We start from the raw sequence: 16,516 nt of genomic DNA on the forward strand, positions 1-16,516 counted from the left end.
TTGTTCCTGTCTTCCTTGAAGTGCATTCAAAAATATAATCAAGTTGTTGAAAACTGCCTCTTGCTCTTGTATTGAACTCGCTGGACCAGTGCTGCGTTTTGCTCATAAGCCCACAGAATGAGCTGTAGAAATCCATCAGCAGCCCAGTATTGATGTGTCTTGATGTGCCTGTCTATCGTTGATCTTGTAGTTGTGGGTACACGGTGAACTATGTAGCTATCGTGTACACGGAGTAACATTGTTTTTTTGTAGCAGTGAAGGGGGAGTGGAGCATTCTTGTGAACTCAGCTCCTCCCATCGCTGCGGCTGCGCAGTTCAATTTTTCACTCCTACTCTGGCTTCCGGACGCCAAGACAGACCGCTGCCGCCGAATTTAAAGAGACAGGCGATAGTTATTTTAAATACGATAAACGGCAACCATTGTCCCTTAGCTTATTTTCCGACGCTTCTTGCCTGAGCTTGTTCAATTCGATGGTGATGTTTAATCAAAGTCGCAGCGAGTAGCAGCTTGTCTGTCATCACCCTCCACTCTGCTGGATTTCCCGTCCTTTTGCGCTGTGCCGAGACTGTCCAGCTAGGCAAAGTAGGGTTGCTCGCTGGCAGGCTGGCTTCCCGACCGAGAGGAAGGTTTGTCGGCTAGCCAACAACTGGAGGTAACACCGAAGCTTCCCTCTCAAGTTGTGGTAGTGGCTCTCAAGCCTCCTGTCGCCGGGATAATGGCGAAGATTCAGGCACACAGCACCGCGAAGCAAATAAACCAAATTCAAGACAAGCCTTTCGTTATAACACAGAAGCAAGTGCAGCAGCAGCACTTCCAGAAGCTGAAGGTAAGAAGACAACGGACACGACAAGGGAAAAGTCCCTCAGAGTCAGAACCATTTTGTTCGTCGGATCATTGCATTGGATTTGAGGCTTTCCTCTTTCTCCCCTAACGTCGAGAGTAGTGAAAGGATCGGCTGGCTAACGTTAGTTAGCTCGCTGGCCTATTAAAAGTAATTCATTGCTAAACAGCCGAATATTGACATTTAAGGTTAGATGTGGAAGCTGTATTTCATTAATGAATGTCTGAGTGACAGTCGAGTCACACAGTTAGCGGTAGTTTCTTATTTACGATGTCAATAACAGCCACTGTGAGCAAACGTTAACTCAAACCTCGGTTGTGGGAAGTTCCTCCTTGTTCGTTTTTTCAGCCACCCGAACAAAGTGGAGGACGTCAGCCAGGCTAGCCAAGAACGGCTATTTCAGTTGATTAGCAGCTTCATTACACATTTCTTTGTTATCGCAGTGTTTGAATATTATCATGCTGTTTTTGCCAACGCGACACTGTTGGCTAGGGAGCAGCTGTGTCTAAACGTATTGTATAAATTTGTATGAGGGTAGGTGTTGTAAGTGTTTGTGGAGTTATTATCGTCAGTTGACTGGCTGTTGGCTAACGTTAGCTAGAACAACCCTCTTCAGATGTGGACTGTTCGTGACAGTGCTTTGTGTGAACACATATTTTACCGTAACCTAACCTAGCTTGGATGTTGTAAATAAAGAAAACTGAGGTCTAGTGGACAAAAGCTGATTGGTGTTTCTTGTATTCGCCCTTTTTATTTATTTATTTAGCTGTTACTTGTGCAGCTTGTACAGCTAACTAGTGCATTTGTTGATATAGCACTTCAGTTGACAATGAAGAAAGCAAACGTGATCTATTTCTGTAACTCCAAGTCCAAAGATGTCCACATATAGTATTGAGGAAATTCTGCAATACAAATATTTCGGTTTGTTCGTGGCACCACTTGCAATTTGATAGTACATGCCATATATATACATAATATACACAATTATTAATGAGACACAATGTAGCATTGCTGTGTAGAGAAGCCATTGTCATTGTTCAAGCTTTTTTGAGAGCTGGGTTTACATCTCTGTAAGATCCTTCTTCCCCAACAGCACAGTGTTTGCCATAAAGCTTTTCCACAGGTCCAGGTGAGAAAGATTGTGCTTTGTGAGTGGTGCATTGATGATTTTTGTTTTTTCTCTTTGCTTAGGTTGAAGATGCCTTGTCATATCTGGACCAAGTCAAAATTCGTTTTGCAAATGATCCTGGCATATACAACAAGTTTCTCGACATCATGAAAGAGTTCAAGTCACAGAGGTATTTATGCAAGAAGTTACTCAGTTTTAGTAATACATTTTTAATGAGATGATTCTTAACGCAGACTGTTGAGATACTGAATGGCGGAGCTCTTGTGTGGACTTTGATTAGGTTGCAAAACATAAATACCCAGGGATCGACCACACATTTCTAAGGCATTTATCAATAAGGAAGAAATTGCAGTTTGCATCCTACTCTAATTATCCAACAGTTTTATATTCTCTTGAAATTTAAATTGTGGATGACAGAAATTATTATTTGTGATTCATGTGTGTTTCTTTTTAAAGTAAGCTGCAACACTTTTTTTATGATTAGGAGTCTTTTGTCTTCATGCAGCATATGAGAGAGGAAGCTGCCTCTTTCATTCACACCACTAATATATCTGTGTCTGCCTGTTCTCTTGAATAGCATCGACACACCAGGGGTGATAAACCGCGTGTCACAACTCTTCCATGGACACCCAGACCTAGTCTTGGGCTTCAATGCCTTCCTACCACCGGGGTATCGGATAGAGGTCCCCAAGAACGGGGTGGCTTTTCTCCAATCTCCATTCTCCACACAGGTGAGACACTCTCCTCACAGCTGAAGTTGATAAATTCTCAAAAACGAGTGCTTTATTTATCTTCAAACGCATGGTGTGCTGAAAGTTCAATATGTTTAAAGTCCACAGAACTGTTTAATTCTGAAGAGGAAACAGGTTTGTGTCTTCTGAACTGAATTTAAGTTGGGTGCTCTGACTCAAAATTTGCTCTAATGCTAGCAGTTTTGTCAGTTGATTAGTTTTTAATAAAATTCACAGAAATAATCCAGACATGAGGTTATTATTTCTTCTTTTTTTAACCACTGTTGCCCTTTTCTTTGTTTGGAGAAACATTTCAATTTTAATTTCTTTTAGATCCCAAACATGCCATGCTGAATTATGTATGTATGTATGTATGTATGTACACATACACACACATACATACTCAGTTGCCAGTTTATTAGGTGTGCCTAGCTAAAACTAATGACTATAAGGTTGAATCAACATTTAAAACAGTTTCAACAAAAACTGAACATTATAACTTCATGCAGGTAGGATTTATTGCAGGACTGTTGTATTAGACTGCATTAGTTTTAGCTAGGTGTACCTAATAAATTGCCAACTGAGTCTATGTAATGTGTATAAAAATGCATTGCAATGTCTTAGACAAATTGATACATATTTGGATATATTTTCTACAATTTGATATAAAAAGATACAGAATAAGTTTGTGATTTTCATTTTTTTGGTGCTACAATGGAACGAAGAATGTTAGCTTTCCGCTAACAACCCCACAGTGCAATGCACCACATTTTATAGATGTGAAAAGATCACATTCACAAAGTTTTTTTGGGTTACTGAGAATTGTAGTTTTTCTTAATTTCCATCCTGTTTCACCTCAAAGAATTTGACTGAGTGGTATTGTAGGGTTTTAGGAGAGATGCGAAAATTACCAACGTGGGACTCCTGTCAGTGATGACGCAAAATCGAAGGAGTGGACACCGAGGCCAGTAGGGTTCAAGTGTTTACATTTTTTTAGCATTAACATTGCTTACCACCATCTGGGCTGGCATTTACTGGAAAATATTTTTCCCAAAATCATTATTGAAGTAAACGACCTCAGTTACTTCAATTAGTGCACCTCTAATCATCCAGCTTAACTTCTTCCTACCGTCTTTCATCTGTCCAGGTATCCCCAGGCCAGCAGGGGAAGAGTATCACCCCCTCTGCAGTGACCGCGACCTCAGGTAGTGCCTCTACCGCCCAAACTGAAGCTGGACCTGCCCAGACCTCTGAAGTCAAGGCGGCCTCATCAGAGTCCCTATCTTCCTCAACCCCAGCAGGACCTCCAGAGCCTCCTAGCAGGCTTTCTCTTCCCCTGACTAGCAGAGAGAGCCAGAATCAGGCCACCACCTCGTCTGTATCCCCACCTGCCTCGGAGACGAGCCCCGTAGAGTTTGACAGTGCCATCAGCTACGTAAACAAGATCAAAAACCGTTTCCTGGACCACCCAGAGATCTACAGAGCCTTCCTAGAGATTCTTCACACATATCAGGTACTGCAGAGATAAAAATGTGGTGATTTAATTTTCTTTTTAGTTGCATATAATTATATAATATAGATAATGTAGGTTTTTTCAGTTACTGAGTTTTTCTTACATTCCTCCTGTTCCGCCTCAAAGATTTTGACTGTTCTTGTAGGGTTTTAGCAAAGCAGAGGTCTCACAGCACTGGCATTCTAGTGATAATCTGAGTCCTTTCTAAATGGCTTTATGCTATTTGAAATAAGTAAATTAAAAGTAAGTAAAGTAAGTAAATTAAGGTTGTAGTTGAAGTGTTATTGTCCGTTATGAAATTTCCACAGCAGTCTTTTGGAGGACAGTGATGGTGTTTATATCTCCTGCACAGAGACTATTGACCTTGTTTAGTCATGCCAAAGAACTTCTTGGCTCTGCTTTAAAAAAAAAAGTTTGATTTCTCACTTCTGATCACCATTTTCCCCCTACCATCCCTCAGAAGGAGCAGCTGGAGGTGAAGGAGAGTCGAGGCAGCCGAGGCAGCAGTGGGATGACAGAAGATGAGGTGTTTTCTAAAGTTGCCAGTCTTTTCAAGGGGCAAGAAGACCTGCTGGCTGAGTTTGGACAATTCCTGCCTGATGCCAAGAGATCATTGGTCAGTAAAGCAGCAGTAGACAGAGATAGATAATGTTGCAATTTCAAAATACATTAAAAATCAAAAAGGTTGTTACACAAACAATTAGTGGCCTGTCTCTGCACAAAAAACAATATTTTCTGTCGTAATTTCTTATTCTTGTCAGTGTTTTTTTTTTTTTTTTTTTTTTTTTTTTTAAACACACATCACTACTGAATTGCTAATGACATTTTTATTTCCATGCTCAGAATTGTCATACAATTGTATTGCAAAATAAGTGTTATTACTCAATATTCTTTGAATACAGTAATTAAAAGTGCAAGTCCAAAGATTAGTCAATCGACAGAACATTAATTGGCTATTTTGATAATCGATTTATCAAGTTTAAGTAATTTTTCAAGTAAAAATGCCAAAAAAAAATTTGCTTCTCAAATGTGAATATTTGCTGTGTTTTCTATGAAAGTAAATTAAAAATTTTGGTCTTTGGACTGTTGATTGCACAAAACAAGCTAGTTTAATATGTCAGCTTGGGCTTTGGGAAATGGTGATGGGCATTTTTCACTATTTTTGACACTTTGTGACACTTTTCCTGTGTGAATCCTCTCCTGTAGTTCACAGGGAGCTCACTGACAGGGGGGAAAGAGCAGCTAAAAAGGCCAGAGGAAGAGGACACAATAACCAAACAGAACAAAAAGAGGCCCAGGCCCATCCTACTGCAGCACATGTCCCCACTGCTCAAGGTAAATTCTCAATTTAGAATAACTGCCTCAGGCAATGCGTATACATGTCCTTGATCTCTAAAAGGTTCAACAACTCTTTGTATTGTTCCTAAAGCAACAATTCAAAAACTCCAACTACAATAACTTTAATGACTAATGTTTAAATGTAAAGACCATTAAACATTTATTTAATTTTTATTTAGAAAAAAATGAAGTATTCCTGTACCAAAGATCAGTCCTTTGCTTCAGTTGGCAAACATGGAGTCTTAAGAGAATTCTCCTTCTTTGATAAGGTGAGGCATCATTTTCCATGGCAGTAATGATTTCTTTCTTCCTTAGTTCATACTTTTCTTTTGAGCCACTGCCACTGTTCTTCCTTTCTTTTATCTCTCATTTCTCTATTGCTGTGTTTATTATGTTTTCTTTTAATTTTTATAAATGTTTATTTTTTTGATAATGTAATTGGTCTGATTTCCCTGTCAACCCACACATCATTCAGGTTCGCCGCCTGTTTAAAAGTCAGGAAGTGTATGAGAACTTCCTGCGCTGCATCGCCTTGTTTAATCAGGAAGTAGTTTCGGGAGCGGAGCTGCTACAGCTAGTCACTCCTTTCCTGGGGTGAGTGGATGGAAAGATGATTGAACTGAACCAATGTGTGAAATGGCTGGATGAAATCAGAAAAATGGATGCACAAATGAATGGCTACAGTAGCTGCAGGGAGCTGACAGAAGGTGTAGACGGTAATGTCCGGTTTTGTGGAAGAGGCACTCTGGTATTACTGCAGGAAACAGCTGTTAAAAATGTTGACATTTATAAAAGGCTTTCGGGACCATTGAAAAATGTTTAAAGGTAAATGTAAATGGTACTGATATAAGTTCTATATGTAATGGCCATATGATCTTATCAATTATGAACCCAAATGCTAAAAGAAATAAAACTAACATGACATAATGCAGATTTTTATTCACATTACATTCTCATTGGTAGGATTATTCTGATGGGTAACACTTGTTCTCCTGATTTACCTGTCATTCATGATTTCATCCATCTCCTTCCAGGAAGTTTCCCGAACTGTACACACAGTTCAAGTCATTTCTGGGGGACAAAGAGCTCTCTCATGCTGTGTCAGGGCTGTCGGATCGCTACATGGAAGGGGGAGGGGGCAGGGAGGTGGATTATGCCTCCTGCAAGCGCCTGGGGTCCAGCTACAGAGCATTGCCCAAGACCTACCAGCAGCCTAAATGCAGCGGGCGCACCGCCCTATGCAAGGAGGTACACCCACTTCCACTTTCCTTAGGAGTTGTCACTAGATCAGTATGTTGCTTAAAGGTGCTCTGTGGAGTTTTCTTGTAAGCAAACTTTCTGTTTACATTCACCAAGATGCATTGTGTGTATGTGTGTGTGTGTGTGTGTCCTTGAGGTCTGTTGAATGAAATAACTTCCTCATAAAACACTTGCAAAGCAGATTTTTCTTAAGTTTGAAACCTGCGTTGTTTAAATTTGTTTACATGCTAGCTGTGATCTTCTTCCCTGCCTTTGCTCGCAAATTGCTATATTTTCTAGTGTAAATGTAGTAAATGATAGACTAGTGTGTCATTATGAAATATTTTCCCATAGAAAGTGTTTTCCTATTGATGTGAATTAACGTTTTTACATTTGTGTCTGTATGTGTGTAGGTGTTGAACGACACCTGGGTGTCATTCCCCTCCTGGTCAGAGGACTCCACCTTCGTCAGCTCGAAGAAGACTCCTTATGAGGAACAGCTGCATCGCTGCGAGGATGAAAGATTTGAGGTACATACATGCTAATAAGGATTCTACTTTACACTTAGAGCAAGGGGGTTTGTATAAACATCACAACTTACTCATATGTTTTATCTTTTTGTGTCCTTGCTCTTGTAAGCTTTAACACATAGAAGCACATGGCACTATACTGTAGTTGATGGCTCCCTTTTTAAAAGCTCTATGTCTGTAACCTTCCACTTATAGTTGGATGTGGTTCTGGAGACAAACCTGGCCACCATCAGGGTGCTAGAAAGCGTCCAGAAGAAGCTCTCTCGACTTTCACCCGAAGACCAGGACCGATTCAGATTAGACGACTGCCTGGGCGGCACCTCTGAGGTCATCCAGCGCCGTGCTGTGTATCGTATCTATGGTGACAAAGCCCCTGAGATCATTGAGGGATTGAAGAGGAGTCCTGCTACTGCTGTGCCTGTGGTGCTAAAGAGGTCAGGACTGTCTTTTTATTTAAAATTTCTTCACCGGTATAACGTTTACTGGAAGAAATTCAGTGGCTGAATTCTTGTGTTTATGATCTTGATGTGCATGCATTACTATTATGGTCAATTAGACATACTGATAGAATGCTCTAATTTTCTTGGATATCAACATTGTTAATATGGAAAGAAGATTGTTCCTTGCAGTTAGACAGCTCATTTAATTTACATTACCAGCAGGGAAGTTTAACTAAGTGACGAAAGTATGATGGAAATGTTGATTTGCCGACAGTATGAGTAAGATCCTTGTATCAACAGGCAGTAATGTTTGCGTCCTGCCAACAAAGATGAACCATACCAGCAGCAGCTGTGTTTGTGTATTCAGTTTACTGTACATAGGCACTTAGAAATGTGTGTTTTACACATGGCAGGCTTACACATAAAGAATTTATTCTGAAAAACTGACATGTCATGTGACAGCCTTACAGTCAAACTGCCATGTTCGCATGAACTTCACTAACAGACATGTTAACGTAACATTTCTATATGTGGCTGTGTTTTGTGAAGTATCTACATTTAAGGTGTGTCCTCCTCTACAGGTTGAAAGCCAAGGAGGAGGAGTGGAGAGAGGCCCAGCAGGGTTTCAATAAGATATGGAGGGAACAGTATGAGAAGGCTTACCTGAAGTCCCTCGACCACCAAGGAGTCAACTTCAAACAGAATGACATGAAGGCCCTGCGGTCGAAGAGTCTTCTCAATGAGATTGAGAGTGTCTACGATGAGGTAAGAACTTTTCTTCCTGTCTGGCATCCTAATATGAAAAGATAATCAGTTGTGGAGTGTCAAAATACATTTCTGTAAAATGTTTGGGCCAGGTTGTGTAGAGCCATAGCAGAGCTTGGACACAATATGACAAAATAAAAAATGCATTCAAACACAGATCCCACCAAACAAAAAGAAACGTTTCAAAGAATTGATGTGTGATGATTGGGTGAGTTGATACCCAGCATTAATTTAAGCAAACTAGTGTTTTCTCTTATTTTCTGGTTTCCTTGTATAGTTGAACTTGACAGTTCATTCTTGACATTGGAAACAGCAGTTGACATGACAATCTGAACTCAAGACTCAATCACAAGAATCGATCAGAATCAGAGAAAGTTTGATTATCTACAGTTCATGGTTATACTCAATCTGCCGATGAGGATCGTGTGTTACGATCGAAAGCTCCAGAACAAGCAAGCAAGTAAATTGACCTTGAGTTGATGTTGTTTGGTCATTTCCTTGTATGTAACTAAGTAACTAACTAGTAACTAAGGCTATCAAATATTCAGAGGAGTAAAAAATATAATATTTGCCTCCAAAATGTGGTGGAGCAGAAGTATAAAGTAGCATAAAATGGAAAGTACAGGTATCTCAAAATTGTACTGAAGTACATTCCACCACTGATCCTTTGTGTATTGCTGCTGTTAGAGGGAAAACTCCGTAGCTGCAACAGAATTGATCACATTTTTCCTTTAAATTTTATATAGGAAGATTCATTTCTCTGATAGCCATGAAACCGATTAAGACCCATGATTTGTCACAGTGCGTCTTTCTGAAGTTTCCTGCATTAATCTGTGTTTTTCTGTGTCTCAGCGTCAGGAGCAGAGCACAGAAGAGGGCGGAGTTGGCCAGCAGGGCCGTAACGGCTCTGGTTCGGCCTCATCCAGCGAGCCCCACATGGTGTTTACATATGAGGACAAACAGATCCTGGAGGACGCTGCCTCGCTCATCATCTACCACGTCAAACGTCAACCTACCATCCATAAAGACGACAAGGACCACATCAAGCGCATCATCCAGCACTTTGTCCCCGACCTGTACTTCACCCGCCGCGGCGAGCTCAGTGATACTGAAGAATGGACAGATGAGGAGGCTGAGCCCGAGGAGGGGGGAGAGAGAGGCGGACTTGGAGGTGGAGCAGCAGCAGCAGCAGCAGCAGCAGCAGGAGGAGGAGGAGGAGGAGGAGGAGGAGGTAATTCTAATAATGCATCAGGAGCAGCAGCAGCCACAGGTAGTCAGTCTCTACCCCAACCTGCCCAATCACAGTCCCAGGCCCAGTCCCAACCCCAGCAGCAGCTCAACGGGGAGTCCAGGCGGAGGCGCTGCAGCCCATCCCAACCTGCAGACACAGAGGCCTCCACCACCTCCAGTAGCATGAGCCAGCCTGGAGGGACTGCCACATCCACCCCTGGATCTACGCCTATGGAGATGGGTTCAGGTGCAGCTGGGGAGAAGGTGGACCTGCGTGACCCTGAAGCAGAGCACCAGAAGGAGCTGGACGGCGTCTACAACCTTTTCTTCGTCAACAACAACTGGTATTTCTTCCTGCGGCTGCACCAGACGCTGTGTTCGCGGCTGCTGCGGGTTTACCGACAGGCAGAGCGGCAGCTGCTGGAGCACCGAGCTGAGCAGAGCAGGGAGAGGCTGCTGATGGCAGAGGGAAGGAGAGAAAAAGCATGTGACCTCGCCATGGAGCTCCGACTCAAACAGCCCAGTAAGTTCAGCTACTGGTTGGTTCTGCAAATCCAAGAATGGTCAGATTAAAGTATTTAATCTGAGTTTATTCAGCCAGCTGTCATGTCTGACTCAACATGGTCAAATAAGCTCAGCGTGGGAGGCTGTGTTTTGTTTTAGATCCTTGAACTATGATCAAGAGCTGAATTATACTGTATGTATTAACTCATCAGGGAGATGAGTTAATTATTTTTAATTAATGAGCGCTGAATTAGAAAGTGCATTTAAATCAAACTGTTTCTGATGTCAGTTCACCTAAAAGGTGCCAGGATTCACGGTGTTGCGTCATATTCATACTACTACGTTTGCCTCGCCAGCATGTGAAACGGCATGGTGTTGAGGATTGAAAAGTTTAAAAAAAGAAACAAAATAAAACTGTTGAGTGGGTTTTTATTGGACTGACCCTGGTTATAAGCTTTGTGTAGTTGTATGTGATATTTTGTCAGTGTAGCACAATATCTGTTTTTGATGTCCTAAGGTGATTTGAAAGATTAGTATCGAGGCCATTCAAGGCATTTAAAAAAAAAAGTATTTGTATGCTGTAAATTTTGGATCATTAGTTTATTGTAACCCATTGAGTTCCAGGTAAACCAGGAACAGCCAGTTGGGCTATTTTATAAAACTCAACGCTATTCCTAACGCAAAACCTTCCAAGCAAGTGAACGGCAACTAACGATTATTTTCATAATTGATCTATCTGCCGATTATCTTCTCAATTTATCAGTATCATTGAGCACAAGGTGACATCATTGAATATCTTAGTCCGACAGTTCCCACCCCAAAAATTACATTTGAGAACCTGGAGCAATCAAATATTTGGTATTTTATCTTGAAAAATGACTTAAATGACTTGAATGATTAATCAGTTATGAAAATCGTTGCTAATTGATTTTCTTTTGATTGATTAATCGACTAATCGTTGCAGCTCTACTGCAGAGCAGCACAAATACATAACTGTTTGAATTAATGATGTCCACACTGACCATCCTTTTTAAAGGGCCGCTGTTGGTTGAAAACTGCATTTGCACTAGAGCCCTGCGGAAGCAAAGCTACTGTTTTCTTAATCCCACTCCTGTTGGATTTCTGACCATTTTTTGACCGCCTGCTTCCTGTCACTTACTTACATTGTAACAACATGATGTTGTAACGCATTTGCTTCCACAGGTGAGGTGGAGTTAGAGGAGTACTACCCAGCCTTCCTGGATATGGTGCGCAGCCTGCTGGATGGCAACCTGGACTCCACACAGTATGAAGACACACTGAGGGAGATGTTCACCATCCACGCCTACATCGGCTTTACCATCGACAAGGTCATCCACAACATCATTCGGCAGGTAAGCAAAGTTTACCGTCACACTGAGCGCTCGTATCAGACAGTGAAGACATGTATGACATTTAACAGTGTCATATTCTAATCCCCGCTTTCTTTAACTTCAGCTGCAGCACCTAGTGAGCGACGAGGTGTGTCTGCAGGTGGTTGATCTTTACCTGGCTGAGAGGAAGAGGGGGGCAGCAGGGGGAAACCTGTCCTCGCAGTGTGTTAGAGCAGCCTGGGAGACCAGCTACCAGTGGAAATCTGAGAGAGTCATGGCTGAAGAGAACTGCTTCAAGGTGAGCTCAAAGTCCTGGTGAATGCAGTACTGAATTACATATTTGGCCCTGACATTTTACTGTTGTTTGAAGTAGTGAAACCATTTTCTATTATCAACCTCCATTTTTGCTGCAGTAGAAATTAGCTGTTTACACTTGTTCTTCCACTTCACTTGTAATTTTAGAGGATAGTAAAAATTTCTCACACTAAATGTACCCAGAAAAGCAAAGTATTCACTAATAGTTTGATAATATAAGTGTTTTTAGGGATAATGATCAGAGAGAGCTGCTTCCTGCTTTAATAGAAATTAATAATTTTCTTAATTTATCTGAGACGGGCATAGTTAGTTTGGACATGAAAGTGACATTGCTTATATACAGCCTGTTGTACTACAGCAGAGTTTTTAACAACTTTAATCTGTTGTATGAACCCCTGAGTTCATTTGACTCTGGTTTTATTGAGCTGTAGTGAGTTGATTTACTTATGTTTGTTTGCATTCTGTGTCAACAGGTGATGTTTATCCAAAACAAGGGTCATGTGACGATGACTATTGAGCTGCTGGACACTGAGGAGGCCCAGGCTGATGACCCGTTAGATGTACAGGTACATCTGCAAACACTTAAATATATATATAAAAAAATAATAAGATATAGTTAAACATGTATTCATTTTAATGGATCTTGCTGTACATTTATTAATATCTTTGCCATCTTCTCCCTCAGTGCCTGTCGAGCTACATGGAGCAGTTTGTAGGAACAGAGTCCAGTCTGTGTTCTCAAGCAGAGGGCTACTTCTTCAAACCTGTATTTCTGCCCAGGTATAACAGTTTAACATTACACATTAAACATTTCTAAACATCAGATTTTTTATTAGAGGTTTTAAGCTGTGCACGTACAAATCTTATAGCCACCCGTCTTGTATAAATAATAGCCAGATCAGCTCGTGATCACTCCATCCATTTAACTCTTAATGCATTCCAACTTGTTTTTGAAACACCTTTTTAGTACAGAGCATCCAATACATCAGCACTAAGTTAATTAAAAATGCAAGTTTCGTATGGCTAAAATGTTGTATTTTCCGCAAACTTAGTGCTGACAGTGTGCCAGAATTTATGATTTCAAATGTAAAATGTCGTGCTGATGCGTGTGATTACGTTAGGTCAGATCTTCTAATTTACCCGCACTTCAGTGTACATTTTAAGTACAATGCTGGGGAAAAGAAAAAGATTTAGATGGCATTTTCACAATGAAGAAAGTGATCTTTGCAATATTTACTATTTGACTGCATTGTAAACAGAGGCCTTATATTATTTAATTTCAAAAGTTTTAATACCAAATCAATTTAGAGTATCACCCACAGGTAGTCAGCAGATGTGGCCTTGTACGTGCGTAAAACATGGCCATATTAGAAGTTATTGTCCTGTTTTAGCTGCCCACCTTTGCCTCTTTTTGAGCCAGGAAAAATCTTAAAATCTAGGATCAGGCTCTAATTGATAAGTCATTCAGTTGTTCTCAAAATATATCAGACAAATATTGTTATCCAATCAACATTTAATAAAATGCGTTAAATGTGTCTCTTCTTGTAGGAACCTGCGTCGTTTCCGTCGCTGGCAGGTGCGGCAAGTGGAGGCGATGCGCTGCAGGAGAGAGTGGCACCGCCAGCTGGGTGTGGAGAATGCCGGGAGTCTGGACTGTCGATTTAAACTCAACACTCACAAGATGGTGTTTGTCATGAACTCTGAGGATTACATGTACCGCAGAGGAGCGCTGGTCAAGGCCAGGAAGGTAGGCTGGAGTCTGCTTTTAATTTCAGTCATTAGTAGGGCTGGGCGATATGGCTTAGAAATAATATCTCTATTATGTTTTCTCTAAAATAACATTATGTAAATTGTCAAATAGTGCAAACATATGATAATCTTGTGGAATATGATGCATTTCTGTAGATTAAACTACCCAACAGTATAGAAAGTAGTTAAAATTAGCTCAACCATGAACATCTACAGCAGTAATATGCAACATACACATTAATGCAGCAGTAATATTAATCCAGAAACATCACATATAATAGTAAAACACTGACATTTTACTGCACAATGAGTACTTTTACTTGTAGTGGAGTATTTTCACAGTGGGGTTGGTATCAGTACGTTTGCTTAAGTAAAGGACCTGAATACTTCTTCCACCTTTGGTTAGCACACCCATAGTCTAACTGCACCTGCGTTACTGGCCGAGCCTTCCCGCTTTAAGAAAGGTGGCCTTGTGGGTAATCAGCAGTGTTGTTGTGAAAGTGAGCCTTTCCCTTCCGTTACTTTAGTCAGCCATAAAGTGTGTAGATGAGCTCAGGTTGCAGTATAACAGTTACTGGACGGCTGTGTGTTGTGTTTGCTGCCACAGAAAATAAATAAAAAGTCTGTTTCTTTAACTGTGCTCAGCATCTTGTACTCTTCACAGCTGAGTTGCTCCAGACTGTGAACTTTGAATCAGGCTAAAATAAATTAAAGTAGCCTAAAACCGGAGGTCTCCCAAATACGTTTTGGAGCTGCGGAGCTGGAACCGCGGGTAGAGTAATCAGAGCGATCAGATGATTGAAAGCATTTTTTCTTGTGATTTTTATCTACACACTTTATGGCTGACTAAAGTAACGTAACTAACTCCTGCTCGGCGACCAGCGGAAAAACTGAAAACTTGAATGTGACGATATGGTCATGTGCTGCATCGAATATATTTGATATATTACCCAGCCCTACTCTTTAGAGTCCTGTTGTGTGTTGTAAGAGTGTGAGATGTGATGTGAAGAATCTGGGTGACAATGTGTGTCATTTTCTTTAAATCCTGACAGTTTTTCCCTCTTCTCCACAGTCGCAGCACAGAGTGGCAGCGAGCCAGCATGAACGCTTTGATAAGTGGCACCAGGGCTGGCTGGCCAATCACGTTACGGCCTCGGCTGAACGCACGGTGCAGAACTGGCTAATGGGCGAGGAGGAAGAGGACATGATCCCCTGCAAGACGACCTGCCTGTCGACTGAGGTGAAAGGGCAAACGGTGAACAGATACCAAGTTCATTACAGCGGTAGCAAAGCCCCAGCCTCACCGTAGAGGCCCGCATAGAGATGGACATACAGCACACACACAGGTAAATGCATGGACGTACAGGACATTCATACACTAAACACAGACACGAACGGCTGCAGTCCCACCTCTCCACCTTCCTCCACAACATGTTCACTCATTCACTTTCACTCATGGATGAAGAAACTGGCAGAGACGCAGTGCAGACTCTGGACTGTTTACACCAGTGAACAGGGCGTCAGTGAATGAGTGAGAGGAGTGATGACGTGGAGAAAAAAGGACCAACACAGACAGTGAAGTAATCAATGAGAGTGAACTTGGCCCTGATCGACGGGGCGAGTTGGACACGACGGCACAAACGGAGCTCATCATCATAATCATCACCATCATCCTAGCTTCTCTGGTGGCACTAAAAGTTGATAAGACTGATGGACAGAGACAGTTGATCAGGTGAGAAGTTATGAGATCATGAAATTTGTTTCAGAAATGTGAATGTCTTTCTTTTTTTTCTTTTCTTTTTTTTTAAGTCAAGTGTAGTTTTTAGCTTCTAAAGCCAGAGAGCCTTCTGTTTGTGGGTTGGTTGGTTTATGCGTGTTTATATGGAGAGATAATGGTAAACGTGTGTATGTATGTGTATCCTGCTCTCTTCATTTTGTCTGTTTGTATGCCCAGTACAGGCTCTACAACTCTAGTAATTCATATTACTGTATGTGCATATATACAACAGGGATCCTGTATTTTTATATATGCATCTACACAAGTTGATTGATACATCTTAAGATCACGTGGTTCTTTACAGTGTTTTGCTGTCAGCCAACTCTTGATGTTTGCATTTTGTTTTTTTGTATTTTTTCCCTTTTTTTGTGTTGTAGCTAAACAAGATATCACCAGGGCAACAAGGAGTCCTTAAAATTAATTGGTTTAATATGGATGAAGCAGTCAAATTATGTATCATAATCATGATACTAAATGTTTACTTTGTATTGTCTTTTTTTTGGCATACTGACATTGAAAATAAAAGCAAAGTATCAGTGTTAAAATAGAATGTATAACATTTATCCTGTATCAGTTATCACAAAATAAACAACCTACTTGTGACCTTCTTAGATGTTGACTGGCAGGTTGTTTGTTGGTTTGAGAGAAGTTAAACGTTGGACGCAACTTGCTGAATTGATAGATTGGTTTTGCAATACGTTGATAACAAAACATCTGACACAGTATCAACAAAAATTTAATTAGAGCTGAAACAGATAGTCGATTAATTGATTAGCCGATAGGCAGACGATTTATCTATTTTGATAATCTATTAATCGTTTTATTGACTTTTCGAGCAGAAATGTGAGGATTTGTTGGTTTTACCTGTTTTTTAAATCACTAAACTGAATATCTGTTTTGAACTGTTGATCAAAAAAAACAAAACAACTTAAGACGTTACACCTTGAGCTCTGGGGGACTGAGAGACAATTTTCAAATATTTTATCGATAAAACAAATAGTTGATTATTCAAGAAAATAATTGCAGATTGATTGATTTTAATGAAAATACATTATTTGCAGC

General features: G+C 40.8%; 1 protein-coding gene across 2 annotated transcripts; it reads left to right on the plus strand.

Moving 5' to 3' along the window:
• The first annotated feature begins 306 nt into the window (after nt 1-306).
• Nucleotides 307-16,065, plus strand: sin3b (SIN3 transcription regulator family member B). 2 transcript variants are annotated; one of them, XM_044200741.1, is made up of 19 exons: nt 307-827; nt 2,034-2,140; nt 2,549-2,702; nt 3,850-4,215; nt 4,676-4,831; nt 5,422-5,550; nt 5,733-5,822; nt 6,029-6,147; nt 6,588-6,801; nt 7,206-7,322; nt 7,518-7,756; nt 8,344-8,527; nt 9,380-10,280; nt 11,465-11,634; nt 11,738-11,911; nt 12,402-12,494; nt 12,614-12,708; nt 13,477-13,675; nt 14,750-16,065. In XM_044200741.1, exons 1-19 carry the CDS (start codon nt 717-719, stop codon nt 14,984-14,986), a joined length of 3,855 nt encoding a protein of 1,284 aa, XP_044056676.1. In that variant the 5' UTR covers nt 307-716; the 3' UTR covers nt 14,987-16,065. The 2 variants fall into 2 exon arrangements, with proteins under 2 accessions (XP_044056676.1, XP_044056677.1); XM_044200742.1 differs by lacking the exon at nt 307-827 and adding an exon at nt 1,257-1,376.
• Nucleotides 16,066-16,516: the final 451 nt, after the last annotated feature.

The sequence above is a fragment of the Siniperca chuatsi genome, linkage group LG6 (genome assembly GCF_020085105.1).
Source record: "Siniperca chuatsi isolate FFG_IHB_CAS linkage group LG6, ASM2008510v1, whole genome shotgun sequence".
NCBI lineage: Eukaryota > Metazoa > Chordata > Actinopteri > Centrarchiformes > Sinipercidae > Siniperca > Siniperca chuatsi.

Coding starts and splice junctions, on each gene's coding strand:
- sin3b (XM_044200741.1), top strand. CDS start 717: ATGGCGAAGATTCAGGCACACAGCACCGCGAAGCAAATAAACCAAATT. Junction 828..2,033: donor AGCACTTCCAGAAGCTGAAG/GTAAGAAGACAA, acceptor CTCTTTGCTTAG/GTTGAAGATGCCTTGTCATA. Junction 5,823..6,028: donor AATTCTCCTTCTTTGATAAG/GTGAGGCATCAT, acceptor CACATCATTCAG/GTTCGCCGCCTGTTTAAAAG.